The following is a 14,792-nucleotide window of genomic DNA, read 5'->3' as shown; positions in this document are numbered from 1 at the left end:
CTGTCAATAAGCCCCACTAGCTCGTGAGCAAAGACCCTCTTCCCCCTTTAAGAAAGGTGAATCCCACCTGAACACCAGCAAACCAGGTGCTGTATACGCCATCCCATTATTGAAAAAAACAAAATTTTGGTGGTGGCACCAGCTGCAGAGCCGTGTATGAGCAGACTGGGCCTGCCTGTTTCTTCCTATGTCACTGCCAGCAACTGGAAGGAGAGACAGAAAAATAACCTGTGCTCCAGATTCCCTTACCAACTGTTCTGAGGCCCTGAAGCCTCTTTTCATCACTCTTGGTCTGTGTTGCAGCTTCGTTGCTGCAATGGAAGAGCAGTAGTGGGCAATAGCCTGAGGGCCACACCAGGCTAGGAAGTTTCCTGGTGATGTCCTTGACCTGGGCCCCAGGGAGGCAGCAGTTTTCCCTGAGAGGAGGGTCTGATGCTCCGTTCCCCTCAGAAGGGAGTGACCTACAACTATAACCCGCCTTTTCTTCCTCCTCGGTGTGGTCGTGATACAGAGGGTAGGCCTTTCTGACCTTGGCAGCACCTCTCGTGTAGCTGGATCGTCGTCCACTTCATTCATGGGTTGGTCTTCCACATCCAGAGCCTCATACCTGTTGTACAGAGGCACCTGGGGAGACAAGGTGGGCAAGGCGGGGGGCTTGCCTGCTGCACCAAGCATGGACTTGTCTCCATTCATTTCTTCCCTTTAAGCTATTGCCTTCAGCCTGGCAGGGGGAGGATACAAGGATACCCTTGATCTTGGGTTTTCCTGGTGGCTGTTTCTGTCTCAGGGAGGGCAGAGCACGGTTCCACCAGTCCATCTCTTTCTCAGACTCCCTGATGCTCCTCAACCTTTCTACCCCCTGTTGTAGCTCTGCCCCCAGGCTGAGCAGATCGTCCACCTGGTCACACCTCACACAGCTGTTCTCACTACTGCTGTCAGTTATCAGTGAAAGGTGAATTATTATTTATTATATTAAGAAAGGTTATTGCCATCTGCCTTTCTGGAAGGATAGTTATGGTTCTGAGAGGCGGGTTTTTTTGTTTTCCCTAAACTGAGGAACTAACTGGGAAAATATGAGTCCTTAGTAATAGAGAAAGTTGGTTTGGGATACTTACTTGGCAGCCTTTCTCTGCTTCCTTCCTGTTGCCATAGGAATGCTGACTATTTTCATATTAGCATATTCTCTTCTAAAATCCAAACAGTGATGTGGCAGAAGAACAGAGTAAAGAACCCAGAACCATGAAGACAGCTGCCAATAATCCACCAAAAAGAGGAGTATCCTTGACTCGGAGCCACAGTGTTGGAGGTCCACTGCAAAACATTGACCTTTCCCAGAGACCATCTCATGGCATTTCAACAGTTAGTCTTCCAAATAGTTTGCAAGAAGTTGTGGTAAGTCTAGAAGCTACACATTCAGTTGACAGTAAAATGTTGAATGCAATGAATTTGATGCAGTGAATGCAATGAATAATGTTCTGCTACTAGCATTTGTGTCCATTTGGGGCATGGGAATGGCCGAGCATATTTTCATGTTCTTATGAGAAAAAGTCTTGGTTCAGTTAATCTAAAATTACTTTCTCAGTACATTGTACAAATGGTGCTGCTTGACTTTGCAGTGTTCTGTCTAGCAGAATGAAGCTAGTCTATCTTTCTAAATTTGGAAGTTTTGTTTTAAAAATAACGCAACTTCAACAGCAGACTAAACGCAATAGCACAAACAACACACTTGCAAGAGTGAAAGTTTCTTCCTTTTCCGCACACTTACTTACACTCCTCTATATCTGTTAGGCTTACCTGTTGAGTGAATGGGAAAAGGTAAGAGGCAGTATTGAGACTATTACACTATTCTTCCACTTTTACACTGAAATAAATTTTGTCTCTCCTGGTGTTTTTTATCGGCAAGCATGTCTTAACATGTGAACTCATGATTCAGTTCCACAGCTGATGTAATTACTGACATAATTCTGCAATCTCCTTCACTACTGGCTTAGTACTGGTTTAGATAACTTGTTCCTGATCGTGAAGTTTCAAGCTCTAACAAATTAGTATTTTCTCTTTTCACGTAATAGAAAGAGCTTAGGTGACTGTTCTTTAAAGTTAAGAAACATCTCAGTTTCTTAACTTTAAGTCAGAACTGCGAATGCTGTTAAAGTTATTGTGTGTTCGGTACTTCCAGAGGCTTCCAAATATCAAAAGAAACTGGGCAATGGGGGATTTTCATGGCAAGTAATCCCGAAGAGTATTTCTGGAAAAAAAATCTTGTATTTTGTAAAAACACCAGTTTTTCTTTTGTGTGTGTTGTTTTGTTTTGGTTTTAGGATCCTTTAATAAAAAAGCCTAACCCTCTCCCTGTATCTGTACCCTACTTGAGCCCTTTGGTACTGCGTAAGGAGCTTGAATCACTTTTGGAAAATGAGGGAGAGCAAGTAATTCATACATCCAAATTCATCAATCAACACCCCATCATTTTCTGGAACCTAGTCTGGTATTTCCGACGATTGGATCTACCTAGCAACTTACCTGGACTCATTCTAACATCTGAACACTGTAATGATGGGGTACAGGTAAGTGGCTTCCTCATATTAGAACTGCACATATTGGAGTAAACTAAATTTGAGAGTTTGGTTCAAAAAAAGTGGGTAAGTAATTTCTGAGTAGCTTGGATCTAGGTTCCTGTTTTTTGTAATACAGGTAGATAGGTTTGTTTTCTGCAGGGAATCTTGAAGGAAGATGAGTGAAAACAGCATTAAAATTCTAATCAAGCTGTTCTCTTTTAAAAAGCCAGAGACTGATGTTCATTAAAGAGAAGGCTGATAAGTAGAAGGAAACAAGATGTGTCTGTGGAGAGCTCACAAATTGCAATACATTGTAATCCGCATGGTGTGGGTTATATAGGGTGTATAAACTTTTTAAGTTATTGGTCAATATTTCTTGTTCTTTTCCACTAATGGTTTTTGTTATTCAGACTCCACTGAGTTTGGTTCTATATGAATAGAACAAAAGAACATAGAATGGGTACTATATTTTAAATATTTTGCTTTTCCCATTTTAAGAAGCAGATGTTTTTCTGAAACCTGTATGATTTATATATGTAAGTACCAAATTCAATAGGTATTTGTATATGATGCATACAAAAAAAGTAGGATTTTCCTATCTACTTGTATGTACTTAAATTTTAAAATTATATCCCTCAATTTTCAAAAAAACCCAACACCAAGAACCAAGAACAATTTTCCAAGGAAGATAGTTGAATACAATACTAATGAAATTTAAAGCATAATGGAAAAATACAATGCCTTAGCTGGGAAAAACACAAGATGGGACATAATATCTTGTAATTGCTACTTTAAATTGACACACTAGTGGTAATTTTTTTCATTCACACTAATTCTTATTGTATTAATGATTCCAGAGGCAGAGGCACTGAATTTTATAAAATAATTATGGAACTATTGTTTTGAGTACCATATATTTTTAATGGAAATATATGTTTCATGTTTGTATGCAAATACAGATTCTTTCTGTTTGTTGGGAAGACCAACGCAAAGACATGCATACCAAATCTCAATCAGGTCAGAAAATACTCAGTTGTGGCATGATGAGTAGGACAAATCGAGTAACGTGTTTGGTGCACAAAAAATGTTTTCGGATACATACTCATAAATACTTTCTTCAGCTACCTGTAGAAAACTGAATGGTCTTCATACATTAGGGTAAACTAGAAAAGGCAATTAAAAGTTGCAGTAGTTGTGACTTTGTTCTGGTTGAGTGCAGTTTCCTCTAGAAGACATCAACTGTTTCTGTTTGTTGGATCCAAGATAAATAAAGTAAACTTCTTTTGTTTGCAAAGTGAGTAAAAGAGCAGTTTTTAAAATGATAGGACTATACTGATGTTTTAAAACTTCTTCCCTTTCCTCATGTTTTTTAGCTTCCTTTGACGTCTCTTGCTCAAGATAGCAAGCTAGTATACATCCACCTTCTGTGGGACAATATCAATCTTCATCAAGAGCCAGGGGAGCCCCTGTATATATCTTGGAGAAATCTCAGTAAGTTACAGAAAAGCAGAGGGAGTAGAGGCTCTGCAAATAAACAGTTGTTTTGTCGTGTCTGAAGTGTGCACAGTCCATCAGGTTGGAAAGCTTTTTTTAGTGTGTGAAGCATCTGCAGTCCCTTAGGTACTTAACATAGTCTCAGTGTAAAATTATTTGTGAAAATACCTTATTGATCTCTGTGAAAAGGTATGTTATCTGTTCTTTATGTGTCATACACTTATAAACAAGGTGGGAAGATTTGCTGTAGATGTGGTGCTAAAATAATGTCAATTTTATGAAAACCTTAGGTTGGTGTGACTATGATTACTAGCCTTGGTCTACATTTCATTTACAAGCCATGTGCTTGCTGCCTAATCTGTAGTCTTATCTGTTTCCTGGTAAATGGACTTACTGTTCCCTCACAAGTCACTGTGTCCAAAGAGTAATAATTCAGTGTTATTCTGGAAGTGGCAATATAAGCAACAAATGATGATTGTAAATGTCTTAATAATTTTCTTTGCTGTTAGATGCAACTGTGCATTATCTTATTTCAGTATGTAGCCCAAAGTTATCAATGAATTGTAGGTGGCTTTTAAGAAGGGCTTTGGTAAGAAAAGTTTCTTTGATAAACCAAGTGATGGTGTTTTCCTTTGTTTTCTTTTTTATTCTTTGTGTAAAAATGACCGTATTGGAATGAACTTAGTTTTTGAAAATTAAGTACATCAATAATCTGAGCTAACAAACCATCACAGGCAACACCTGATGCTGGATACTCATCAGTCTCTTGTATTTCTCTGTCATGTAGGAGCTCTTGCACATGGATACTTGATGCATCATCCTGTCACTTTTGTGGTGGAGTAAATACTATAAGCAGATAAAGCCTTTCCATTGTAATAAATTTCTGTAGATTGAGTAGAGGTTCTTTATGTATATCTCATTTTCTGAAATACCTTCTGCTTATTAAAGTGAGGAAAAAAAATCTTGTGTTTTAATAATCTATACTGTTGCATTTCCCAGATTCTTCTGAAAAGAGACCCTCCACAGTGGCAGAAGATCAGCAGGCAACAAACACTTTGTTGGAGAACATCAAACTAAGTATTCAACACAATAATGTTGTTAAACCGATCAACCTCCTTCTACAGAAAGTTAAGCCAGATGTGAAACGACAGAGGTAAAGGGGTAATCTCTTCTTTCTTTCTCCCCACTCAAAAGTTAAATAAGATCAGACCGTATACACTTGTTAATGATAATTCTGTAAGGACCTCTTGGAAATACTGTTTCATTTGTGTCTACCAAACAGTGTGTATTTATTTATGCCCATGTTTACAAACAGATACATTCTGTAGCCAGATGCATAATTCATCCATATCAAATGGATAAATGTAATTCTTTAGTCAAAATTGATGTTCTGCAAATTAATAAGAAAAATGCAGGTACTGACTATGCAGATTTTGGTTTTGCTCCAGATCTAGCAAACTGACAAATACAAGTGTGAAGCATCCTGTTGCAGTGTCTGGAATATTCTGCAAACTACCTAGTTATACCTGGAGTACTGGCAAAGTAAAGTGAATACAGCATAATCCACAAACAAAGGGAGACATGTAAATAACACTTGTACAGTACATTTTGCTATCTGCACTACAATTCAGAGGGGGCTTCACATAAAAGCACAGCCTCTGAAAGTAAATTACAGCAGATATGAATTGTGTTTGAAGTCTATCATTCTAACTCATCTTTGCTTCTGTGGTTTGTAGTTACTAAAAAGAAACAAGAACTAAGCAGCCTAGAGAAGAATCTTTGAGTTCCACAAGGAAAAAAAATAATATCTAATTGTTTTGTGATACCCAGTTCTAAAATAGATTGCGACATTCTGAAACAAAAAACAAAGTAAGGGTGATCTGAAATAAGCCTGCTCCCTGTATTTCACCCTCAGACAGGAATGAGTTCATAAATAAGTGGTGCTTAATTTTATATTTCTTGTTTTTCTGGAGTTTTTATGGCACATTTGGCAGAGGGATTTTTTATAGAAAATGTAACTGCTGGGATTTGGTGATAATATAACTTCATTCAGGAAAAATATTGAGGCATGAGAAAACCTTAAGCTAGTAATCATGTAGATTGGTCACTTTCTTCACAAGCAAGATTCACAGAACCTTTTGCAGAAACTACATAGTGGAAGATTAGCATCCTCAGCATTGACTTTCCAAATTTAGGGTAGTTGGTGCTTTCATTGACTTGCCCTTCAAAATATTTCCTAGGAGTTTTTACAGAGAAATTCTTTTCCTGTCTCTGGTGTCTCTTGGAAGAGAGAACATTGACATCGGTAAGTAAAAAATACTGTGAAACGCATAGTGCCTGTGTATGAAATATATAAATACTTTATATGAAAACTAGTATGTAAAATCAGCTTTTCATTTGTGAGTCTCCAACTAACTTTTCAATTGCTGTGTTTTAAGGAAAAGTACTAGGCTGTCCCTCTTCAAGTAGGTGTTGCTTTTATGAAAATGTAATTCAGATGGGGCCATTAATTTTGGCTTTGTTTACAGTAATCACGTATTTTAAACAAAGTTTATTAGCTTGAAGCTTTAATTCCTTACTTGTGAAAACTTGTTCCCAGTCTTGCCCATCTTTCTTCAGCCCACATACTAGACCTGTCATATAGCCACCTAATTGCCTACCCCTTCCTGATCTCCTCTACCCTGAATTCTGTTTGGTACTGTGCAAGCAAAGGGACTCCCTTATGGGATGTGACAGGGGAAATACCCTGGGAACAGGCAAACTGAACTGTGATAGAAGTAATGGGCATCCACTGTGATGCGTTGTGATGCTCCAGTGTGAAGAGCTTTTCAGGTCATGTAAGAGGATGCATTTTGAAAAAAAATAGATCAGCAGCTAGTTAAGTTAAATACTTTGTTATTATATAAAAATTATCAAAAGTATTTTGTAAGAACAGTAGTGTGCACTGTACAGGGTTTCTTAAGTAACTTCAACTGTGCTTTTTCTGTTTCAGAGGTCTTTGATAGTGAATACAGACTTGCACATAAAAATCTACCAAAGGATGTTCTTGAAAAGATGCAGAAAATAGATGCTCCACCAAGCAGCAGGGTAGAGTGTTGTAGGAAGTGCTTTGGAGCACCTTTAATATAAAAATGAAGAAGACACATGCTAAACTTCAGTGAGACAAAAATAGAAGTGAACAAACCAGGAGCATGGCGATGTATACACTTTGAATTCCACAAGGTGATAATTGAGCAATTTGTCAAACAATTTCGTTGAGCTACAACATAGCTTCCCGTCTTTCATCTCATGAGACACAGTGTAAAAGTACGTTAAAATGTTTAAAAACTATGTTAACAGAGTGAGTTAGTTTCAGTAATTGATCTGCTTTTTCTTTTTTCTGTGTATACTTCTCCTTTTCCTTCCTCAAATCTTTCCCCTACAATATCAAGTTGTTCAAAAAGGTGATGATTAAACTGCAGCCTGTAGTTGGTGACTTTCTTAAGGGCCACCAACATGTGTGAATTTTAATGAAATACTTTTCCTGCTACAGAATACTTAAGATTCTTCACTACTGCTTTAAGATGACCTTTAACTAAAGAGTGAGATCTCTTTATTGGTGTGCAGTATGTATGTATAAACATCTGAGTCCTTGGATTGGGAGCTGCAATGCAGTTGCTTCTTGTCAGATTACAGTACCTAAAATTGCTACCCTTCTCCTGATGCTTGTCTGAATCAGTATTCTAAATTATCTTTGGCTCCCCTTTTCATAATGTATGTCTATAGTTGTAAAAGCCAGAAACTTACACTCAGTTATTCTGTATCCTCTATCTGACAAGTTAAAGATCCTACAAACATACTGCCACTTTCTCCAGAAGAATGATAGGCTTCCACACTAAGCAGCTCAGAAATGGATGGCTTTCTAAAAATTAGATAGGAAGCTTAAATGGCATTAGGATACATACAAGTTTTGTCAAACAGATACTGTCTGAAAAAAAAATATGCTTTATACTGTATGCATGTATGCTTAAAAAGGGTCTTTTCCTTGAATTCTTTATCACCCTTTCACACTAGCCTGTGGGGTAATTACTTTGCACTGATAGTCCAAATTCAATATTTCAATTAAAATGTATTTATAAATGCAGTATTCAAGGTGTATATTAGCACAAAGAAAGTGCTTCAGTCTATGATTTGAAAAGATGAATCCATCTTTTGGATTGCTTCTGATAGATAAGACACTTCCTCACCTCCTGGATCTAATTGACTACAGCAGTAGTCAAGAAGTCAACTGTAGTTGACTACAGTCTTGGCAAGAGCAGCCTGGATATTGGTCAAGAGTTTAAATGTTTCTGTTACTTGAGGAATATGATAAGATTTATTCCAGGTTTTTTGCTGAAGTTTAATGGTGTGGCTCTTCTGCTGAAATTATTCCTAGAGAAAAAGCGAGTAAGATTTGTAGCATGTTAAAGGAGCATAGCTAAAACTATAATTGCATCTGAGTATGAATGTATTTACTTCATACTGCTCTCTTTCTTAAAAATTTTCATTCTTGAAAATGATGAGGGATGAAGATCTGTCTGGAACAGCTTCTACATGAAACAACAAAACCAACTTTTGTTTTTTCATGTGGCTAAAACAAAGGATTTGCATTATTTGTGACAAAATACATTTGCATTATAGGCTGATTCTTGTATTTTGTCTAGAAGTGCTGATCCTAAGTATGGGGATATTGCCTGGACAGATTCTCTCCTGATGAAAATATTGTGCTTTCTCAACAATTAAAAGCAAGAAAGTACACACTGACTTTTTTTTCATCCTTTATTCTTTGGGTTTATGCATGGTTGCTTGCAAATATCTGACCTACATCACAATGAAAGAGTAGAGTTTGATTCTTCATGTTTTCCTCTTTTCTCCTATTACATAATTGATGTGCGGTTCCATCCTTTTACAGTGAAAGTCTGTCTGAAGCATTCATCCAAACAACTTAAGTCAAACAAAACAGCAAATTTTCCTGTATAATTCTATGCTCATCTTAAACATACAGCTGTACAAAGACAATTTTTGAGTGTTAAATGGACAAACCACATGATTATGTGATGCAACTTGCAAGTAATCAAGTTTTAGTTATCCTTACATTTTCCCAGCTCATTAAATTACAAAGAAAATCTTGCCCAGTGAATGCTGTTTTAGATAATTGGTGACATCCATATTGTTTCAAACCATTGTAAGTAGTATTATAAACTAAATTCTGTAAGCAGATCACCTTCATTTCAAAACAACCTTCCCATCTGTTGCTGAAAATATAGGTTAATCAGGCAGTAGTGTTGTAGAAACAGCAAAGCATATTGTGCTAAATGTTAGACTTTCCCCAAATATATACACTAAACTAAAAAAAACAACAAAACAAAAAAGCCCAAACAAACAAAAAAAACCCACCAAAACCACAAACCCTAAAGGGGAAAAAGACAGTTGCAGGATTGAACTTGGTTTGATTTGGTCCTGCATATTGGCATTTCTGTACACTACAAATTAACTTCTGTTTCTATTGTATATACCTGGATTGCAGAATGGTAGAAGTCCTGCATGTAATTACTTGAAATCTTGAATCTGCCTATTGACATTAATTCTTTAATATCGAATGACAAAAGTAAGCCCTTAGTCTTTTTAATTTGGATTTTTGTAATACCTAGTTTTTAATAGCTAACTAATCAGATGGTTCTTGAATGAAATCCATAGTTCAAATGAAAAGGGAGGTCTCTAAAAGCAATTTGTTTATTAAGATTTCATGTAAGGGCATGCTTTTTTTGGGGAAAAAAAATCACAAAAATTTGAAAGGAGTTAAGAACTGAACATTTTTTCCTAGTTGCTTTCTCTCCTTTCAAATGCATGATAGCACTTGCTGTTCTTCCTTTGACTTTTAGGTCTCTGCCTACAAGCAGGTAGAGACGGCAGGTTTTCCTACACAAACTTTCTGAGACATAGGCTTCCCTAATTTGATGCTGAAAGAACTGTGAGCGTGCATATGAAACAGGCATGATACAAAATACCCTAGCATGGCTCAGTACTCATATGGTTGAAAATCTGGCCAAAAATAAACAGGGAAGAGTCTTCAAAAGTTGAGAGTGCACTGCAAACACTTTTGTCTTCCTGAAAATTGGGCACTAAAGGCATAATATGTTCTTCTCTGCAAGTTAGTAACAGCATGAACTTCTTGGGCTACATAGGGATGACTTAGTTACCTACAACTGCTTCTAATTTGTTTGACACGCCACTCCTAATCATGCAAATTTACCTGAATCCATAGTGCATGAAAGAGCTGGACAAAGTGTTCTGAAGGAGGGGTGTGGATAAGCTTGATTTTGGTTCTGTTTTCCTCTCAGTATAAGCAAAAAAAGTAAATTTGCTCATTTGCAAAATTCTTGCCTCCAAATACTCTTTCTAGTAGCTCAGCAGCCAGTGTTCAGGAGGAGATGGCTCTTCTGTGGAAAGAAGGATTCTGTGGAATCCTCACGTATAAACATAAAGAAAATGGTTGCAGATCAATGTTAACTTCAAAACCTGCAATGTGTCCACAAAGTGAGGGTGTAAACCAAACTACATATTTGAATGCAAAACTGTTAATGAATTTCAAGTACACCCAAGAACTTAGAAAGTTTGTGTTGGAGTAACAGTTATCACAGAGAAGCTTCCTTGAATTGTTGCCCTAAGGATGTTGAACTGCAGTCAGTTATGCTGAAAAGATACTACCTTGCACCTTTCACCTAGCCATAAAACAGTTACATACAGCTCATGTGCTTATATCAGAATAGCTATTTTCTGTAGAATTAAAACAACAAATGGGGTCTCAGAGGTTTAAAATCAGGATTCCTAAGTGACAAAGTTTTTCATTATGAGTTATATTCTGGCACATTACGAAGACACAGCAACTTTCAAAACCCCATAGGTATAGGAGACTGATGTGGCTGCAGTATTGGCACGGTAATAGGTACCAGCTTTTACATGTCACTAGAAACATCTGTATGTTACTTATAGTCATACCCTGTCTTCACTTTTTATGTAACTAAAGTTTAGACAATACAATTTTAATGGAAAATACTTTATTTAGTATATGTTTTTCAAACTAAATTAATTTGTTTTGCAAGTAACTTAGTCTTGTTCCTAGTGGAATTTCACATTGGTTAAGCTCAAGCTACTTTGCACTTGTGAATGAGTAATTTTATTCCATTTTAACTGTGAATTAATAGCTTTTTGTATTGCTGCAGCTAGAAGAATATACCTTTCATTGAGTTTACTGCTTTCCTTGAGTAACTGCAACATAGGGGATATTTTCGAAATGTATATTAAATTAGATCATAGAAATTATATTTTTAAAACTAATTGTTAAAATGTAAGTAACTGAAGAATCCACTCCGTAGTTTTCTCTTTTTAAAACTCTTAATTCAACAATTACATCAATGCAGATAACTTTACTTCATTAAATGGTAAGCAGGTCATCTTATTCACATAACTGTACATTTTCAACAAAGATTTTTTTCTTTTAACCAATAAAAACTTTAAGGTGCCTTCTGTATATCAGCTTTTCATTATGGACCTTCACACACCCTTCTAACTGCTAAGTCTTGAAACTGAATGGTTAAATTGGACTCTAGTTCTATATTCTACTGTGCTGTATGTTGTGATGCATACAATGAGAGAAACAGATGGGATTTTTATTTGTTCTTTCAGTCTGCATCAATCGGTGGTGCAAATAAAAGGGATTGTTTGCTGGTTTTAGAAGCACATGAAACTCCTTTTAGGAGCTTAAAATAAACTGTATTGTAATGAGGATGAAAGGATGTAGTGTGAATAAATTATGAATTTATTAAGTGAGCTGGGAAGTTTTCTTTAATGCAGTAAAATTTGCACTGGTGTAGAGACTGTTTTGAACTGTTGAAAAATGGCATCCATTTACTGTGCCTTGATTAACAAGTGTTTCTCTGTAATGTTTTTGTACATTTGACAAATGTTTCTTGCGTTTAAAAGGGCACTCTATACAGAATTCAGAATATGCAGATATCCTAGACTAAGAAACAATTTTTAATGTATTTCCCAAAATAAAATATGTATGCAACCTGTGTAAAAGAATTTCAGTTGTTCAGCTTTTTGCCATTGGACTTTACCTCCTTGACAGAATTTAGTCTTAAATGCAAATTCAGCCTATAGTTGGGAAAAGCAAACTTTCGACTGCCTTTTTTGGGAATTGTTTCATACTGCCTGTCATGGTTTAGCCCCAGCCAGCAACTACATTATTCTCAAACTAAATCCAAAACACAGCACTGTACCAGCTACTAGGAAGAAGATTAACTCTATCCCAGCCAAAACCAGGACAGTACTGCAGGGACTTCTGAATGGTAGGAAAGAGCAGCAGTTGGGGCGGCGGGAGAGGAGGAGAAAAGATGGGATTCATTTGTGGACATTCGGTTCATGAGAGAGCGTGGCACCGTAACAAGCCATGGGGACTAGCAGAGGTAAGAAAAATTGAAAAACAGGCTCAGGGAGGCAGAATCCATGAAGATCGTGTTTGCAGGGCAGTCACAGACCCTGGCTTTCTGATGACAGAGCTGCTGCTCTCTGCTGACCAGGTAACACATCGTTATTCAGTGAGTGGGAGCGGTTGGTCGCTGTGCTTGGCACAGCTCTTCCCAGGAGTTCTGGTTTCTCAGTGGCTTTGTAATGGGGCACAGAGTGATGCTTTCAGTGATGCACTCAAGCTTGCAAGAGGTACTGGTGGGCCTCCTGCCTCATAACATGCTTGCAGGTTTACATGCAGTTTACAGGGTTTTTTGTTTTTTTTTTTTTTTAATGTGGGGGGAGAGCAGTGAGGCTGGGATGAAATTCAAGCAGTAGAAACTGCCAGTAACTGTCAACTGCTTCAGCCCTTCGTAACAGTATCTTTCAAACTCCCTCAGGTATGGCAGTCAGTTAATTAATCTGTTAGGAAAAAGAATACCAGACCCTAAAGACATTTCTCTCTGAAGAAAATGATAGGCACTGCACAAACTGGTAGCCTGTGGAGAAGATTTGTAATAAACTCATCTTTTCAGGCCTGTTAGGTAGGGAGCTCAGAAACAGTGAGTCTTTGGGGCTTGTCTAATCTTGTCAGCACCGCCATGACTTTGCTTGTTTTGCTCAGCTTTTTAATAATGCTGCCTTTAATGTGGCCTAGTGAGAGAGGAGGCTGAAGGAGGGTGTAACAGACATGAGCAAAAGCTTGCATTTGAGGAATCCCCAAGGAAGCATGAACACAGGATTTGGGTTTGAAGCAGTAGGGAGAAGGGAACTGCTGTGTCCTGTATCAAAATCAGCTGGGAAACTTGAGGGAATGTGATGATAGAAGGCGACAGCAGAAGGAGTTGGCTTAGGAAGCTCTGATGCTTTGTGCATTCAGAGCTACCCTCAGAGTACTCACTAGTGGTAGTTCTCCCCAGCTCTGTAGGGACAAACTTCTCCAGTCTACAAAGAGGAGTAAAGGGAGAGTTGCTAACTTGACAAGTGGGACAAAATCTGATGGGGTCCAAAATGACACACAAAGGTCCTGCCCTCTGGGTAGGAATAACCTCATGCACTACTGCAGGCTGGGTGCAGACTGGCTGGAGAGCCACTGGGCAAGGAAAGACCTAGGGTTCCTGGTGGACACCAACCTCACCATGAGCCAGCAGAGTGCCCTCACAGTAAAGCAAGCCAACGGTGTCCTGGGGTGAACTAGGCAGCGCATTGCCAGTAGGCGGAGGGAGGTGATCTTTCCCCTCAGTGCTGGTGAGACACATCTAGGTGCTATGTCCATGTCTGGGCTGACCCGTACAACACAGACTTCGACATCCTGGAATGACTGCAGTGAAGGGCCACAAAGATGATGAAGGAGTTGGAGCATCTGTCACACAAGGGGAGGCTGACAGTGCTGGCACTGTTCAGCCTGGAGAAAGCTTGGGGACAGGGGGGAAGGAGAGACTCATCCAAGTGTCCAAATACCTGATGGGGTGGGTGAGGAGTAGAGAACACAGAGCCAGACTCCTCTCAGTGGTGCCCTGTGCCAGGCAATGGGCACAAACCTGAACTACAGGAATATCCACTTAAATGTTTTAACTGTGATGGTGGTGAAACACTGGAACAGGTTGCCAGGAAGGCTGGGGAGTCTCCATCCTTTAAGAAAATGCTCAGACCTGAGTGGGCACCTGTGTCAGCCGAGGTCTGCACTGGCCTTCCAGGGCTGTCTACCAGTTGCAGTGGCTCTGTGGGGACAGGTGGCAGCCAGAAACTGCTGGGAAACACAGAGGATGGCTTCATTCAGTTACCCAAGTAGCTTAGAGGGATGTTCTGCCATTTTTGTTTGTATTTTCCTTTGGCTTTTTTTTTTACCCATTTTTGCAGTGTCATGATTACTTATGTCAATGTTATCTGTGTTCTGTTTCCTTGGGTTGTGGAGAGATGGAACAGCAACCTATCAGGTTGTGACCAGAGTCCCTGCTACCAGAGTCCCTGTTACTCACCCTGAAGCTTAAGGTGTCTGAATTTGCAGCCGAGCTTTGTTTGTATTTTCCTTTGGCTTTTTTTTTTACCCATTTTTGCAGTGTCATGATTACTTATGTCAATGTTATCTGTGTTCTGTTTCCTTGGGTTGTGGAGAGATGGAACAGCAACCTATCAGGTTGTGACCAGAGTCCCTGCTACCAGAGTCCCTGTTACTCACCCTGAAGCTTAAGGTGTCTGAATTTGCAGCCGAGCTTC

At 38.6% G+C, this 14,792-nt stretch overlaps 1 protein-coding gene across 1 annotated transcript; it reads left to right on the top strand.

The window, feature by feature from the left end:
* The first annotated feature begins 1,239 nt into the window (after positions 1–1,239).
* DENND4C (DENN/MADD domain containing 4C) lies at positions 1,240–7,318 on the top strand. Its single transcript, XM_010286434.1, has 6 exons — positions 1,240–1,392; positions 2,319–2,564; positions 3,929–4,046; positions 5,049–5,202; positions 6,290–6,354; positions 7,042–7,318. The coding sequence occupies exons 1-6, from the start codon at positions 1,240–1,242 to the stop codon at positions 7,176–7,178; spliced, it is 873 nt and encodes a 290-aa protein (XP_010284736.1). The 3' UTR covers positions 7,179–7,318.
* Positions 7,319–14,792: the final 7,474 nt, after the last annotated feature.

The sequence above is a fragment of the Phaethon lepturus genome, unplaced genomic scaffold, assembly GCF_000687285.1.
Source record: "Phaethon lepturus isolate BGI_N335 unplaced genomic scaffold, ASM68728v1 scaffold960, whole genome shotgun sequence".
Classification (NCBI taxonomy): Eukaryota; Metazoa; Chordata; class Aves; order Phaethontiformes; family Phaethontidae; genus Phaethon; species Phaethon lepturus.
Note: the sequence above shows the minus strand (reverse complement) of the source record. Positions and strands in the feature narration are given on the sequence as shown.

Coding starts and splice junctions, on each gene's coding strand:
- DENND4C (XM_010286434.1), top strand. CDS start 1,240: ATGAAGACAGCTGCCAATAATCCACCAAAAAGAGGAGTATCCTTGACT. Junction 2,565..3,928: donor ACTGTAATGATGGGGTACAG/GTAAGTGGCTTC, acceptor CATGTTTTTTAG/CTTCCTTTGACGTCTCTTGC. Junction 4,047..5,048: donor TATATCTTGGAGAAATCTCA/GTAAGTTACAGA, acceptor TGCATTTCCCAG/ATTCTTCTGAAAAGAGACCC.